Below are 17266 nucleotides of genomic sequence, written 5' to 3' on the forward strand. Positions count from 1 at the left end.
CTTAGATTTTGAATTCCCAACTCTACTCTAACTTACGGTGAAAATTCAGGTGCAATCGACTTCATGTAAAATTGATAACTGAAAGCTGTTAGATAATTTGACTGATTTGACTGAGTTTTCACCTTTAACTTATTATTGAGCTAACTAATAGTTTTACAATTCATCATGCTTTTAATTTAATCAAATGATCATGAAAGGTAAAAATCAAAACAAAAATCATTGTTCAAAAGCAGTTGATCCTCCCCACTTCTTCACGCGACTTTCAGCTACATCAGCCTGTGAACAAGTTTCCATTGCCAAAATATGAAACATATTAAATAGCATATTATTAATTACTCTATTCTTAAAGAGTAAATATTCACAATTAGTGTTCAAAAATCTAAATGTTTTTAGACATTAATTTAGTAAATTACTACTTGACTAACAAAAGAACAAAACGGGGTCTTCTTGAAGAATTTTGTGATGAATTTATAAGATATGTATCAACTTAAATTTTATAGTAAAGTATCGTTTTTGTCCTCAACGTTTGGGGTAAGTTTTATTTGTGTTTCTAACGTTTAAATCGTCATATTTGTATCCCTAACGTTTATAAAAGTAATTCAATGTTATTTTACTATCAATTATACTAACAAATCAGATTATATTTTTCAATTATTCTCACTTGGATTATTCATTTTCAATTAGGTCTCACTTTGATGTATTTGATTTTAATATTATACCCACTATTTGTGTTTAAATTCAATTATGTCCCTAGAAAAGTGAATTATGTAAATGTTATAAAAATTAGTTTCAACTTTTGATGAGCTATTTTTCGGAATGGATTATCGATTCTATCCCAAACATTTGTATTCTAACTTCAAGAATAGATTTTTAAAACTCAAACTAAAGCGTTTATGATGTGTAATTGACGGCAGGATAGCATTGAATCACTTTTACAAACGTTAGGGGTACAAATAGGACGATTTAAACGTTATAGATACAAATAGGATTTATCCCAAATGTTAGGGACAAAAACAATGTTTTACTCTAAATTTTAAGAATTTCCGTGATCAACTTATAAATTCTTAGAAAAAAAAATTAAGTATATCCTGAAAAAACTACAATATTAAATTTACAAGTTCTTGGAAAACTGTTTCATCTTTTTCTTAGTGTGTCATGTCATCATTCAGAAATTATAAGTCCTACATTGCAATTCTTGAAGAACTTATTTCTAGTAATTTTTTTTTCTTTAGGATCTTGTCTATGGAAAAAAAAATTATTAACTGATTCAATGTCTTGCTTAAATCTTAATCTACACTTGTATTATGATAATACGAGAAAAAAAAAAGAAAAAGAACCTCTTTTCTCCAGTTGGTTACTGATGTGACGATGATAAGGATTATGGTTTGCAAAGCTATGCCTCCAATCATCCCTGACCAAATACCCTGAAAATAGTGGAATACAATTATATGTTTTTCATAATATTATAAACAATGTTTAATAAAGGGTCCACAATCAACATTTTCTTATCATTGTATTTTTCTGTCTAAACTTTTTTTTTGAGAATAAAGGGTAAAATATATTTTTTGTTTTTGAAATTTGATAAAAATTTTAAAAATATTCTTAAATTTTATTTTATTTTATTTTAATTTTGTCTCAAAAGTTTTTGATTTGTATCAAATATATTTTAGACGGTTAATTTTTCAAAAAATTTAAGATCGATTTAACAATAATTTCATAAGAACAACTCTTAACATAAGCAAATCAAGCATAATTTTCATGCATTATTGTTAGATTAGTTTTAAATTTTTTGAAAATTTAATTTTCAAGTGTATATTTGATGCAAATCTGAAACTTTTAGAATAAAATTGAAACAAAATAGAATTTAGAGATATTTTTAAAATTTTTGCTAAATTTTAGAAATAAAAAATATATTTTATCCGAGAATAAATTAGGCTATGATATATGTCACATGTTATAATATTAAGTCATTGCTATCGTATTTTTCTTATACTAATTCAATATTTGTTTTTACTATTTTATTGAATGGAAGTTACAAAAATTTATATGGCATGACATTGGTAAATAAAATAGAATAGTAAATACTAAATAGAAATAATATAAATCCTAATTAATTACCTCTACTCCAAAACCAAATGTGAATCCCAAAAGTATCCCAGCTGGTAAACCAACAATATAGTAACATCCAATGTTGATGTATGCTACAAGAGCTTGCCACCCAGCTCCAACAGCAACACCTAATATATAGGTACAACATAATAGGTATTTGACATTTCATTTTGAATGAGTTGTGTCAATAAAATACACACTTTTTTCCATATAATTTTGTTTTTATATAATTTAAAACTTTCTGTTTTAATCTCTAATATTAGTTTATTCAGTTAAATAAACAATGATATAACATAAAATACATCATTTTTTAACTTATTACGTCAATATTTAATTTAATCAATCATGTTATATATATAAAGAACTGATTTATATATGCACAAGTATTTATGATTGATGATAATGATATTTAATAAAGAATAAATTAGGAATAGAGATCCAAGTCAAAATTCACATATTTTACAAGGACTCAAAAATTATTTAAGTATTTAAGCCTTAACCGCAAACCAAAAAAACAAAAAAAATAACTATAGAGCTAGTTAAATAACAAAAAAAATCAAGGACACATGTATAAAACAAAAACTATTTACGTAGCTATTTTTATATAAAGTTGATAGTTAAAAGTCGTTAAATGATCTAACATATTTAATTAAATTATAATCTAACAGTTTTCAAAAATCAACTTTATATAAAGATTATATTTGAGTTTCTACTTTATATATATATATGTTGGAAATAACTAACCGGATAGGACAGGTTGAAGGCTGTTTAGAAGAACTGTAACACCTAATAAGGAAGCAAGCTTAGTTGTTTCTTTTGCAACAGCAACACTTGTTGTGAACAAGTATGGAAAATAGTCCCTTGTTGTGAGTACTATAATCATAATTATAACTCCTATGGAAACTGAGGTTATGGAAACCACCCACACTGCAAATCTTGCTGCATTGAAATCACCACCTCCAAGTTCATTTGATACCCTCACACTGTTCACAAATAAACTTAAACTTTTAAGTTCTTTAAAATTGTATCTAATAATGAAATAGAAAATTGAAATTAATTAAAAATAATACTATTATGATTAATAAAATTTATTATTTAGATAAATATTTAGCTAACAAATCATTTTTATACGTAATATTCAAAAAATATATTGTTATCTAAATTAAAGTTATATTAATAAAATTTACTGGCCCTAATATTTATCTTAATTACATTCAATATGTCTACAAACCCTTTTTCTTTAAGTAAGCCAAAATGTATATATATTATATTATAAGAAAAATTTTAAGTGTATCGAAAACACTAATATTTCAATTATTTTAACCGTTGATTTTAATTAATATATATTATATATATTTTTTATAATTCAATTCCACAGTTAAAACAATTAAGTACACTTAAAACTCTTCCTATATTATATAGAACTTGAAATGTTATTATATGATGTAGCCAAGTCACCTTATTGCAGCATTGAACCCAATTGCAATCATGGCATCCCAACCATTTATGTTCATACTGAAACATGTGAATAATAATAAGTGAGATTACAAGGAACATAAACACAATAATGGTGATTAAATTGAAACTTTTGTTAACTTTTTCTATAAGGAAATAATGAGACGTTGGATAGAGAGAGTAAAGAAAATTTTACCAGATAGATATGGCATCAACAGGTATTAGAGGATTTTTCAAACGCCCTGTTATCACCATCAATATCGTCAAGTACCAAAGCTCCAAGCTGCCATTAGAAAAGTAAATTTTCTTAAGTTTGTGTGATTTATTTGTAAAAGCTCTTAATAGAGCAAAATCACAAAATAATAATTAATAAAAAAATGTTGTCATCCTAATTTTCCCTATATTCTCAAAGTGTGGGTGAGTTTAGTTTGTAGTTTTATTTGTTATTTTAGAAATTTTATAATAAAAAAACGTAAGGTGAAAATAAAAAATAGAATTTTATTATTTTAGTTCTTTTTTTTTATAAAATTTTAAACATATCAATATAAAAAATAATAAAAATATTATTTATACACTAAAATCAACTATCAAAATTAGTTATTGTGTATTTATATATAAATATATATGTTGTTTAACTCATTTTTAACATGTATTATACTAGTAGCTGATTTTGGTAGTTAATTTTAAATTAAATTACACAGTTGGTCTCTACACTTTTAGTAAAATTGCAAATTGGTCTCTACACTTTAAAAGTTTATAATTGGGTCCCTAAAGAGAATTAAAATTTATAATTTAGTTCTTACCGTTCAAAAAGTGTTGATTTAATATGTTGAGAATATTCTGTTAAAATAGAGAATATACTTAGAATATTCTGTTAAATTAAATACTTTTTGAATAACGGAGACTAAATTACAAATTTTAATTTTTTTAGGAACCCAATTACAAATTAATTTAAAGTGTATGGACTAATTTGTAATTTTACTAAAAACGTAAAGATTAACAGTGTAATTTAACCTTAATTTTAGCGTACACATAATATAGTTGTAAAAATAAAAATAAAAAATGAAAACGTTCTTAGAGAAAATAGTGGAGAAAAATACCATAACATGACAGCAGAAGCCAAAGAAAGTTTGACAAAACCATACAAATCCTCAAATGCTAGCCATGTGAATCCACTCCAAGCACCATCAGATTTTGTGACGAAAATGTATATTAATTCCAAAATGACAATTAGCCACCATGATGAATTAAGGGTAATAGCTGCTCCAGTTAAGCCCCAATCCAACTTAAACATTAGGAGCCAACTGAAAAATATGTGTAGCACCAACACTATTATTGATATCCATAACATCACTGCAACTTTCCTCTGTGATTGTAAGAACTTTTGGATTGGGAAGTTCAATGCATAAGCAAACAATTGAGGTAACATCCACAAAGCAAATTTTCCTACCCATTTAGAAAATAAAAGTAATATAACATCAGAAAATGATATATTGGAATTAAAAGTTATCTATAATAGACAATTTTAATTAGTAATTTATAAAACAAAATTATAATTTTAGTTGATTTAAAACAGTTTGTAACTAAAAAAAAGTGAGAAATTTAAAGAAAAAATTTAGTGTGTATATATATATATCTTTCTAATAATTTAGGAAGCATGTATTAATACTAGACATGATATGACACCGAATATTTGGACATGTAGTTTTAATTTTTTGTAAGACACGAAAACGATATATATATATATATATATAAAAATTATTTTTTAGATAAATTGTGATAATATCTTAATATTTTATTAATATTAAAATACAAACCAATAATTGTAAGTGTTTTAGTATTTTTTTAATTGAAAAAGTTTAGGAGATCAACTATAATATAAGCCAACTAAATCCGCCCTTTTTATTTCTGATTTTGAAATTTAAAAAATTATGGTAGTGATTTTTTTGTAAACCTGTTTTTCAACTAGTTGGCTAGAGTTAACTTCATTCCTAGTTAGTTCTTAGCATAATTGTTTTTAATTATATAAAATATTGAAAAAGTGTGTATATATAATATAAGCCAATTTTTTCCTAATAATCGACTAGAATATTTTTATACTACTATGGAATTACATTATTATTTAAGGACACTTAAATTGCAAATAGCTGTCGTTATAATTAATCTTTTCTATTTTTAATGATGTAAGACATTATTATTATTATTATTATTATTATTATTATTATTATGCAATAACATAATTTTTTACAATGAAGCTGGAAGAGTTGAATGAGAACTAACCAGCAGCATCTGAGATTTCATCAGTCTCTCCAATGAGCTTTAAGATGGGAGAAGACCAAACATAAATAGGTACCAAAATAAGGGCAGTGGTCAACAAGATGATCCATGATCTTTGCATGTAAACTCCTAACATTCTAATCTGACCAGCACCATATGCTTGCCCACATAGTGTCTCCAATGCACTCCCCATACCCAACTGTTAATTTGTATTCATTTTGTTTTGTAAAATAACATTATTGTATTTGGAGACATGTACAAAGACACAAATATACAAAAACAAAAATGCAATATGACATTGACAAATAAAAAAATAAAAAACTATATTTAGATTTGCCCATTCATCACTAACATTGCCAAATTGGGTGTAAATCTAGCACATGCAAATTAAACTTCATACTTTGGTTAATGATAAAATAAATACAAATCCTTAATGCTCACAAAAATAGAAAATGGCAACACCAAAACTGCAAATGTAAGGAACTTGTTAACAAAAGACTAAATAGTATATACCTCTATGTAATTAAGTAGGGATGGCAATATATACATATAAGTGGATGTTTCAGCTACCCAAACTTTCAATCTAATGTGTATATTTAGACATATAAGTTACAATAGAAATTTAATTTAAAAAGTTATAAAAGCGAATAGGGGCAGAACAAGTATTCGCAAGATAGGATTAGGGTGCAAATTTTTACTACTTGTGAATAGGAGCAAAGCAGAATCTATATAAAATATGTGAAAACTCAGGTGCAGTCGACTTTATGTGAAGTTGATAGTTAAGAGTTGTTGGATGAAAATTTAGTCAAATCAGTCAAACCATCTAACAGCTCTCAGTTATTCACTTCATGTGAAGTCGACTGCACCTGAGTTTTTATACTATATTGACTTCATTGAATGAAAAGGCCTACGATTGAATGAAAAATTAATTATACTTATTGATGTGTCTATGTCTCCTAACTCATAAATAAATGTGCAGAGAATCAAATTATGTAAAAGAAGTCAAGTAGCAAGAAAAGAAATTAAATTAAAAAAGTAAAGTTATTACTTATTACCATGACTCCAAAAGCCAAGCCAGCAATAACAGAGTTTTCAACAGAAACAGCAGCAAGATCAAGCTCACTGGTCAAGCCAGCAAATGTTTGAGTGAGTGCACCAAGTGAAAACTGAGCCAAGGCTGTGATTATTGCTGGCCCTGCTAACTTCCATAACTTCTTTGATTCAAATCCAAATTTCTTAACTAAATTAAATGGCCTCTCATCATCATTCTCAGCATTAATGATGCCATGGTTTCCATTATTGTTATCAATTAATGGGGTGGTGTTCACAGGCATGGTTACTAAGTTAGGTAATTTCAAAAAATTTATTTCAAAGGGTCATTGAATATTGGAGAGTAACTGCAATAACTTATATTGGAGATGAGGAAATCTTAGGTAGCTATGTATTTGAATGGTAGCTACTTGCTATTGGTTTGGCTCTGTCTTTTACAGTTTTACCTTAATAATAATAATAATAATAGTTTATAAGCTGCTTCTACTTGTAATTCAAAATTTGTATCAAAAATTGGTTATTCACGCTTATTTTAAAAAAAAAAACTCCACAAAAATAATTTTACTAATAAACTAATATAAAAAAGTATCTTTGATTAAAACTAGTAAAATTTTATTATTAATAACATAATTCAACCTTGTAGTATGTATCACATACCAAAAAAATATTTTTAAGGAATAATTTATTGGTATTTTAATTTTTTCTTATGTCAAATTGATGCTTCCCTCAAGTTTTCAATTCATTTCCGCATTTTAAAAGGAAAAAAAAGGACATAAGAAAATAATTATATACAAGTGGGTGTTTCAGCTACCCAAACTTTCAACCTGAATATTTTGACTTGAAGGATAGCTATAAAGTTTGAAGTTAATTAGCCCCACCAAAAAATATTGGCCAAAATTGATTGCCCCAAATGCTTCTAAGCATTAAAGCACGTGCTCATTTCCCCCTGCATATTTCTCTATGTTATTGTCACCACATAAACATATAGTATGATCCATAATTTCTGCATTAAACTTCTGTCAAACAACAATTCACATTATAAAACAAAAAAGATGAGGACTTGCTCAATTTATCTTTGATTCTTTCAAGCATAACAAAAACTTACTAAAAACTGAAGTATTTATCAATAATCCACTAATAAGAAAAATCCAAAAATTAAACTGAAATCATGAGTCAAAAAGCTGACTAGATAAACCAACCCAAAATTTGATTTAAAGTTTGAAGTATATAAATCTAATATATAGATTATTATCACTGAGACACTCGTTACTAAGATCTTAATTCTTTAATAATAAAATGACTTAAATTTTCAATTGTAATGATTGCAACTTCTTCCAGTCATAGAATGCATAGATGTCTTGGATTTTAAGCATAGGTAGGTTCACACCATGGCTTCTTAGTTACAAGTTGCTAAGTGTAGAAACATGAAAAGCCATACATTCAACACCAAAAAGAAACACAAAGTAAAATAAAAAATTGATAATTACATTTAAGAATATAATGATAGCATCAAGGAGATTCTTGGTAAATGATTTCAGCTCGCCCTGAAGCTCTTCTGAACCTTAATAACTCTTTCATCAACTCAGTCACTCCACTTGAAACCGGCTTCACAGTCATCCTTTCTAGCACCGGCGAATACAGAAGCAGAAAACTGATAAAATCTAATTCGGGTTTGGTACCAGAGACACCATCTATCCTCACATGTCGCAGTTGCATGATAGGACAACTACAATATTCATCTTCCCCGCAATAAGGGTGTATCAGGACGTTCTGCTCGTCAGGGCGAGCCTACACGCAATCATCACTTGCACGTGTTAAAATATAGGGAATTTCCAGGGACAGGACAAATGCGCAAAGCTAAACTAATCTTAAAATTCGAGAGCATTCAACAACTACTACTAAGCCTTGTCCCACTAGATGGAGTCAATAACATGGATCAAATAATGCCGAAGTTCCTAAAATTAGAGAATAATAACTTAAAATAAATGACTAAATATGAATGTGCAACCGAAAATTATTATCCAAAATCAAGTAACACTCGAGTTAAAGTGAGTACTCACCAATACTTCTAGTTCTTGCAGATTAGGAGAGCTTCTTAGCAGGCATAAAGCAGTTGAAATTTCCTTTGAATCATTGAAGTTCATACGAATGGAGAGGTAACTAAGATCAATGCATGGTCTTGGAAGCTTTAGCGGCACAGCCCCTATTGCCAAATACTGGGGCAGAAAGAAGAAACATATTAGCTCTAAATCAGAATATTACAGCTCAAGGTTGATCTTAAGGTCCAAAACCAAGTTACCAAGGCATCAATACACTATATTTTGTCAGCAAAAACTAGCATTGCACCATTCAAATGTTCTAATAGGGTAATACCTTAAATTCAATATTCAAATGATCAAGAAATTAAATTATGATATGAAAAAATACCTTTAAGAAATAGCTTTGAACCTCTAGCCTTCGAACATGAGGGAGATGAACAAAAAACTTGAGCAAATTGCTTGAACTGCCACGCAATCTATTTTGATTGGTTTCAAAGTTCAAATACAAACCAATGGATACTACAGATAACTGGAAAGTGTTCTCGAAGCTGATATCTTCAAATTTGCCTCCAATATCGAAAAATTGAAGATTAGGTGCATCAATGTTGAGATTAGCGAAACCATCAAAGTTCATCAACGTTAATCGTTCCAGCATGGGGCAGCTAGATATTAAGTTTTCAAACACATCTTGAGCCAAGGTAACATGCTGCAGATCAAGACTCTTCAAGTTCTTAAAGCCTTGAAATGTCGATGGAGGCTTAAGCCAACAATTAAACAATTCTAAATGAACTAAACTTTGACAAGCAAATAAGCACGATGGTATCTTATAGCGCTGCCCTTTCCAGATTTCCAGCACAAACTCCTTGACAGACCTTCTGGTTAGATGAAGTGACCAACGATCAATATCAGTCACACCAATGAGATCGCGATGGGAGAGCTTGAACTTGTTGATTGCCCCAGCATGAAGTAAAAGTACGTGATCGATGATTCTCAAAAGCTTGTTCTTGATATCTGAATGATCTTGGGAAGCTACCGAGTGACATTGGTTATCAAACACAAGATTTGGTAGCGTTGCCCATTTGTACCTCCATTTGCTTGATAACACACTTGTTCTCACTGCTTCCCGAAGGGGCAAATGCGAAAGAATTTGGTCTATAACATGACCAGGTAAGCAACTCAATCTATCTGGCTCAAAATCTGAAAGGCAAGCGGGCTGGACTTGTTCTCGTCGCTTCACATATCAAACAAAGGATGAAAGAATCAGTTAAAAAAACACTATGTTACTAGATACATGGTGGCCTTTGGTCTTTAGAAAATCGAAAAAATATATGCCGAAATTCGGACAGCAAAATAGTTTGACAATTTGGCATAATTAAAAAATTATTTTAGTGGTGTCTAAATTTCCAGCTAGCAAATTTTGTTTTTTTTTTTCCTTACCAAAAACCACAAAGCAACACATCAAAGCTGTTGCTTGTAGCAATTTGGCTTATCCACAAGAACAAAAGCTAGAACCAAAGTTTCTTCAATCATAAACTCAAAATACATGTTAGGAGGTTTACCAATGTGCCATAGAAAGATTAAATTCATCATTTTTTAACCCTAAATTTCCCCAAACAAAATATATAAATAAAATTAATGAATAAATCCATCAAATTTCATATTATAACTATTAATTATTTAATTATGCAGAAGAATCGTGGGAAATTACCATGTTAAGCTAGCAAGTAAATTTTCCAGGCACCGCACGTAATCTTCAAAGGTACCTACAACAGAGAAAAAGCCCCAAAATGAAAACACGTATTGAACAATCAGACTAACAAAATATATAACAATTATGAAGAGAATGATGAGAGTAATGGAAAAAGGACCGAAATTGAAGAATCCAAGAAGCAAGCTTGTCTAAATACCAGAGGAATCGGATCAAAGAGGGGTTTTAGATCAGAGACACAGCAGACAGTAGTGGCAGTGTAGTGGTTATAAACTGATATGTGGAAGAGCATAGAGCTTGTTTCGTGTTGTATTTGCTGGAGAACAAGAGTATAAATGACAAAATAAGTGGTTTCGAAACTAAGAATCCCTAATGAATTTGCTTATTAATAATTAGTTAATTACTAATTAAGAAAATACAATAGTTGCCTACCTGTGGATATTTTTCCTGAATAAAAATTTTTACTTCACATTTTATTATAGTTATTTTTTAAAAAAATATTATTTATATATTAAAATCAGCCACTAATATATATTTATATTTTATATTAATGATTAATTTTAGTATACATGTAATATATTCGTATTTTTTATTATATTTTTTCATTCTTATTTAATTTGTTGTGGTTATCAATTGACGCAGATTCTATAATGTATATAATTTTTTTAAATAATTTAGTAATTAATGCATTAATTTATTTAAATAAGTATTAGAATTTAATATTATTTTGCGTATGTAATAATTTATCAAAAATAATTTTAAAAATTTTCACAAACAAGTAGTTTAATAAATTTTTTTAAAAATAGTTTTTGTTTACAATATTTTTTAAAGGTCTAATTCATCGGCAGATCAATTTTTTATTTAAAGATTTGTCATTGGTAAAAAAATTGTTGCATGTACAAGTCGGAATTCAAATTTTAATACTTACTTAAATAGACTAGTGAACTAACTACTAAATCAACCTAAGTTGATTACTTGGCAATCCAATGACTAAGCACAAAGTAAAATGTGAAACTTCCATATTTATTTAAGTGGACTAATGATTGCCTACCAAATTACAAATTGGTTATATTTAACTTTTTTTTTCTTTGGTCTTGGTTATTTTTTGGTTATGTTATTTCACCTTTGTTTTGCTCTAATTTTGTCGCTGTTTTATCATACTTCTACTGTTGTTCAACTTGTTTTCTTTCGCTCTCCAGTCCTCATCTTTTTTATTAAATTCATACAAAAGAAAAAAATAAATTGAAGTATAATAGATTAAATAATATTGTGTATTTTACATATAATTTGTGCCTTAAATTTAAATAATACATGTTTCATACTTTCATTTTGTATCATCGAATTTTATGTATATATTGTATTTAATTTTTAGGAAAGAAAAACAAAGAAAAAAAGTAATTAAACTCTTTTATATTTAGAGTATATGTTTTTTTTTGTCGGGCTAAATTAGATAGGTCTGTATATATATTTTTGTAGGCTAAGTTAGCCCAATACGCACAGCGCTGCTCTCTCTCTCTCCCTCTCTCTCATTTGGCGCGCGAATACAGAAGTTAAGCTGACTATACACTATTACACTCTCACTCAGTCAGTCACTGAATCATGACTTAGTTTCTCGAAACTTCCGATTTCTTACTGGATCATTCTTCTGCTTCTTTTTCTTTGTTTCTTCTCTTCCAATCTCTGGCGGAGGTTACTCTTTCTCCCGGCGGCGACCTGCTTCTTCTTCCGCTCTTCGTCTCCGGTGATCGCATCTCGTCTTCTTTGCGGTACGTGTCACGGATGTGCTTTTGTTTTGTTTTTTCTAATCATCATTAATTTTTAAACACTGTTCACGTCTTCACGATATTTATTGTTTTCAGAATTTTTAGAGTGTAGTAACATTGTTTACGAACCCTTGTCCTCCGCTTCTTGTGTTCTGCAATGTCACTTTTCTTTTTCCTATCCTTGTTTCATTTTTTTTTTACTTTATAAGCTCATTTTTAAGTTGCGGGCTACTTACTTGATCAGTGCTTTTTATTATTATTATTGATCAAACTCATTCATGAAAAGAACATACTGCTAGATATTGATACTGTGACTGTGTTCTGTATTGGTTGAGTTGCCTATTATTTTTCATTTTCTGTTTGTGAGTGTTAATTAAGTTTAGAAGCCAGAACTCAAATAATTGTGTTATGTTGTGCTATGTTGTTTTCTGCAGTAACTAGAATAGTCCATTTTTGTTGTTTGACAATTAAAATGGAATTGTGTGACCAATCTGTTAGTCAACCAAGTGCAAAAAGGGAATCTGAAGATTTCACACATGTAGCTGAATCCGAAGAACCTACCTGTAAAAGGTGTAAACTAACAATCTCTGATTGTTGGAATTTTTTCACCAAAATTGGTGTTGGAAAGGATGGAAGTGAAAGGGCTAGGTGTAATGCTTGTCGAAAGGAATTTAAAGTTGAGGATCGTTTAGATGGGACCGCGTTATTAATCCACCATATCGAACAATGTGATGAAATTGAAGTTGAAGATGCTCGTCAACTAGTTAATGATACAGAAGGGCAATCAAAGTATCCTGAGATATTCCAATTGGTATTACGTAAGATGGCTGTTGGCATGGTACTTGAGAGTGATTTTCCAATAGGGGCATTTTATCGAGGGCCCTTTCTAAGGTGGGTGCAATATTTGAATCCAAATGTAATGCCCATCTCTAGTGATACTATTAGAGCTGATGTGTTGAAGATTCATATGAGAGAGAAGGAGAAGCTTAAACAAACACTAGCAAGTATTCCTAATAGGATTTGTCTAACTTCCTATCTATGGACAACTTGTACTACTGAGCTTTATATATGTTTGAGTGCACATTTTGTTGATTCAAACTGGAAGTTGAATAGCAAAATTCTTGATTTTTGCTACATATCTCATCCTTACAGTGGATTTGAAATATCTTCAGAAATTCAAGAATGTTTGAGGGAGTGGGGAATAGAGAAAAAGATTTTTTCTCTCACTTATGACAATGATCCAGACAATGATGGCATGCAAGAAAATCTGAAAACTAATTTGTCTGTGGAAAACTGGTTGTTATGTGATGGAGAGTTTTTTAATGTGAGATGTTGTGCCCATATTTTTAATCTTATTGTGCAAAAAGGATTGGAAGCATGTAATGATGTATTGGACAAGATTAGGGAAAGTGTTGCATATGTGACGGCATCAAAGAGTAGGAGGATAGAGTTTAAAAAATGTGTTGGAACGCCTGGTGGTAAAGCCACCAGGCTTGAATTACGTCGAGATAATCCTACTAGATTGAATTCAACCTATTTGATGCTTGAATGTGCTGTCAAAAAACAGAGTGCATTTGCCAACTTTCAAGAGAACGATCATGATTTTAAGTGCTGTCCTTCTGTGGAAGAGTGGAAAAGAGCCGAAAAGATGTATAAATTCTTACTTCCCGTCTATGACATTACCAAATTGTTTTCCGACACATCATATCCCACTTCCAACTTATACTTTTTACAAATTCACCAAATTCAACTGACCCTGCAAGAAAGTTTAAATAGTGATGATGAGGCGATAAGGAGTGTGGGAGAAAAAATGCTGATAGAATTTAAGACATATTGGGAGGAGTATAGTGTTGTGCTTGGACTTTCAGCAGTTCTTGATCCCCGGATTAAGCTTTCTTCTTTGGAGTTTCTCTTTTCAAAAATTGATCCTTCTACAAGTCATGAGAAGACAGAGCATGTGAAAAGAAAGTTGTATAAGCTTTTTGAGGGATATACAAGCAACAACAACATTCCCTCTACTACTTCCAATGTGCAGAGTGCTACTCCAACTCGTTCCCATCCTGCACCATCAAGTTCAGCTGGATTAAATGAAATGAAGCAGAGAATGTTTGGTGTAAGTATATTTATTCAATTTTATATATGATTTAACCTTCTTTTTTCTCTTATAAATTGACTCATGTTGTTTACTTGCTAACTGTCATCTATGGAAGGCATTGAAACATCATGAACTTACACTCAGAGTTGGAAAGAGTCAACTTGATGTCTATCTGGATGAACCAAATTTAAACTTTGATTATTATGAGGATTTGGATGTACTGGAATGGTGGAAGTATACTCAGAAACGCTTTCCAGAATTATCAAAGATGGCTTGTGACTTGTTGAGTATTCCCATTACCAATGTGGCGTCTAAGTTTGATTTTAGTATTGGTGCTCGAGTTCTTAGAAAGTACAGAAGCTCAACACTGTCAAAGAATCATCAAGCTTTCATTTGTAGTCGAACTTGGTTGTCTGGTTTTTACTGTAAAGGTAATTTCCTTCTGATATTCTGTTATAATATATCAATTTGTTTTTATTTATTTTCTATTTTTGTAATAGATGAAGATGAAGATTTATGTGATTGTGATGAAGATCAATGTGAATGGGATTGTGATGAAGATGAAGATGAAGAGGAAGATGAAGATGAAGATGATGATGATGATGATGATGGTGCTCTAAATGGTTGAAGAGTTGGATCATCCGTTCACACTTGCAATTTATTACAATCATGCTTTCTAGATAGTTATTTTGTCCCTAACTTTTGGGTTTTGGTTTTTGGTTATGATTTCTCAGAAACTCAACTAATTTTGTTCAGGAGTACCGTATGAACAAGTGAAGAGGTTGTTTGGTTTTAGTTTCAGGTAGTCTATTTTAATTTTGATTATGAAGTTACTTTTCATTTTAGCAGAAGTATCTTTCAGAAGAAATATTAGTTGTTTTTTCTTTTTTAGTTGACAAACAGTTATCAGTTATATATCTTGGATATTAAATTAACATTTTTAATTGAGCTTTGATAATTCTTACAAGATGTAAAATAACTTGATCTTCATTAAAGATTGGGTTTATTCGACAAGATTACTCAACATTTGGTAAAAGTAAAACTAGTTGACGACTTATCTATTTTTCAATGTTTTAAAGAATATCAAATTAATTTATATGTTAATTATTAATGTTTAAATCACTATAAAAAATAGTAAGTTACACTATTTTTGAATATTGATTTTTTAACTTTGTAGTTTGCATAATAGCAGTCTTTAACGTGGTCAGCACCAAAAGGATTTCGTATACTTTTATTTGTCACCATTTGTGTGAACAAGTCGAAACGTTTTATAGGTATGTGGCAAATGATGTTTTTGGTAAAAAAAAAATAATTAAAAACTTTTTTTTTTTAAGAATAAGGTATTATTAGATTTTACAAAAAAATAATTTATTTTTTAATAAAAATATTTTTTAAAAGATATATCTAAATATATTTAAAATTTAGGGTAAAAAACCTTAATAAGCCAAGTTAAGAATCATGTAACGTAAATACGCCAAAGCAAAAATCATTTCAGCAATAAGTCAAACCATATTTTTATATAATTCGAACCAAGGCGGTTCGAACTCCATTCGTTAATAATTCGAACCAAATCAGTTCGAATTACAGAGAGAGAAGATGTTTCAAGTAAATTGAACCAAGCTGGTTCGAATTACAGAGAGAGAAGCTGCTTCATATAATTCGAACCAGGCTGGTTCGAATTATAGAGAGAGATACTGCATCAAGTAATTCGAACCAAGCTGGTTCGAATTACATAACTCCTAATTCGAGGGTGTAAGATGGCTAGTGAGGAGAGTTTTGTTGTTTTGGTTCACCACAGAGGATCCATTAAGAGGAAAACTCGTTTCGGTTTGAAGTTCACGGATAAGGATCCTCTCTGCATTGTCGTGAATCCAACGACAAGCTATGATGACCTTGTTAGATCTGTGCTGATGAAACTTGGTCTGGAAGGTGCGAAGCGGGTTAAGAAGTTTTTCTATCGCATTCCAGTCACGGTCCTGCAGGATACCGTGAAGTATGATTGTTTCACGATTGGTAGTGATGAGGACCTGCAAGTCATGTTTCTTTGTCGGAGGCAGTTTCCAGAGGTGAGGACACCATAATTGTTGGCAAAGCTGGTTGATGTGGTATCTAGCTCAGGGGGTTCGAACCAGAATACCACCACTGTAGCCACGACAGCCGGTTCCAATTCCAGGCCTGCCGTTGCTTCTTCATCCGTCCCTGTGTACGAGCCAGCGGTCCAACCTGTCGCCTCCCCGTCTTTTGCTGTTGATCTCAATGACGGAGTAGGCGACGTGGTAGGATCATTTGATAATCTACCGAACGCTTTACAGGGCGTTCCACCGGTTGGCGTCGGAGACGGATTGTTGGGTGATGCAGAGGAGGACGACGTCGAGCCGGATATGATTGAGGATGACAGCGGCGACGAGGTCGGAGCGACTGAGCCTGCATTAGCGGTTGGTGGTTCTAGTTCTGGCACACAGCAGTATCTACCACATTTTTTCTCTTTGGACCTGGATGCCATGAGGCAGGAGGGTGTTTCAGGGCACTCCGTTGGATGGTATAGACCGGTCATCTGCAAGTACGGAACGTATCTGTCATCCAATCGCATGCCCTGCTGCGGACGCATGCTCCTGATGCATCGCTGAGGCTGCGCATGAAATGCACCGCATTGTTAGAACCATCTTAATAAACTACGACAAACACCACCAACACGATAAATCATCAACAAAACATTATACTAAGTAAAACCGCATAAAAATACATCAACAAGAACCATATGCAAAACAAA

General features: G+C 30.7%; 3 protein-coding genes across 4 annotated transcripts; 1 reads left to right on the top strand and 2 right to left on the bottom strand.

Moving 5' to 3' along the window:
- Positions 1-216: 216 nt before the first annotated feature.
- Positions 217-7063, bottom strand: LOC107495908 (protein DETOXIFICATION 33). Its single transcript, XM_016117121.3, has 9 exons — positions 6897-7063; positions 5845-6040; positions 4665-5010; positions 3761-3847; positions 3568-3624; positions 2854-3092; positions 2119-2237; positions 1338-1424; positions 217-276 (listed from the first exon to the last, which is right to left on the bottom strand). The coding sequence occupies exons 1-9, from the start codon at positions 6897-6899 to the stop codon at positions 217-219; spliced, it is 1194 nt and encodes a 397-aa protein (XP_015972607.2). The 5' UTR covers positions 6900-7063.
- Positions 7064-8172: 1109 nt separating this feature from the next.
- LOC107495958 (F-box/FBD/LRR-repeat protein At1g13570) lies at positions 8173-10971 on the bottom strand. 2 transcript variants are annotated; one of them, XM_016117154.3, is made up of 5 exons: positions 10838-10971; positions 10639-10693; positions 9319-10161; positions 8952-9107; positions 8173-8679 (listed from the first exon to the last, which is right to left on the bottom strand). In XM_016117154.3, exons 2-5 carry the CDS (start codon positions 10639-10641, stop codon positions 8401-8403), a joined length of 1281 nt encoding a protein of 426 aa, XP_015972640.1. In that variant the 5' UTR covers positions 10642-10693; positions 10838-10971; the 3' UTR covers positions 8173-8400. The 2 variants fall into 2 exon arrangements, with proteins under 2 accessions (XP_015972640.1, XP_015972638.1); XM_016117152.3 differs by having other exon boundaries at positions 10799-10963.
- A 1285-nt stretch (positions 10972-12256) lies between these two features.
- Positions 12257-15294, top strand: LOC107495944 (zinc finger BED domain-containing protein RICESLEEPER 2-like). Its single transcript, XM_016117144.3, has 4 exons — positions 12257-12404; positions 12900-14514; positions 14612-14927; positions 14997-15294. The coding sequence occupies exons 2-4, from the start codon at positions 13225-13227 to the stop codon at positions 15122-15124; spliced, it is 1734 nt and encodes a 577-aa protein (XP_015972630.2). The 5' UTR covers positions 12257-12404; positions 12900-13224; the 3' UTR covers positions 15125-15294.
- Positions 15295-17266: the final 1972 nt, after the last annotated feature.

This window comes from Arachis duranensis, chromosome 6 (genome assembly GCF_000817695.3).
Source record: "Arachis duranensis cultivar V14167 chromosome 6, aradu.V14167.gnm2.J7QH, whole genome shotgun sequence".
Lineage (NCBI taxonomy): Eukaryota > Viridiplantae > Streptophyta > Magnoliopsida > Fabales > Fabaceae > Arachis > Arachis duranensis.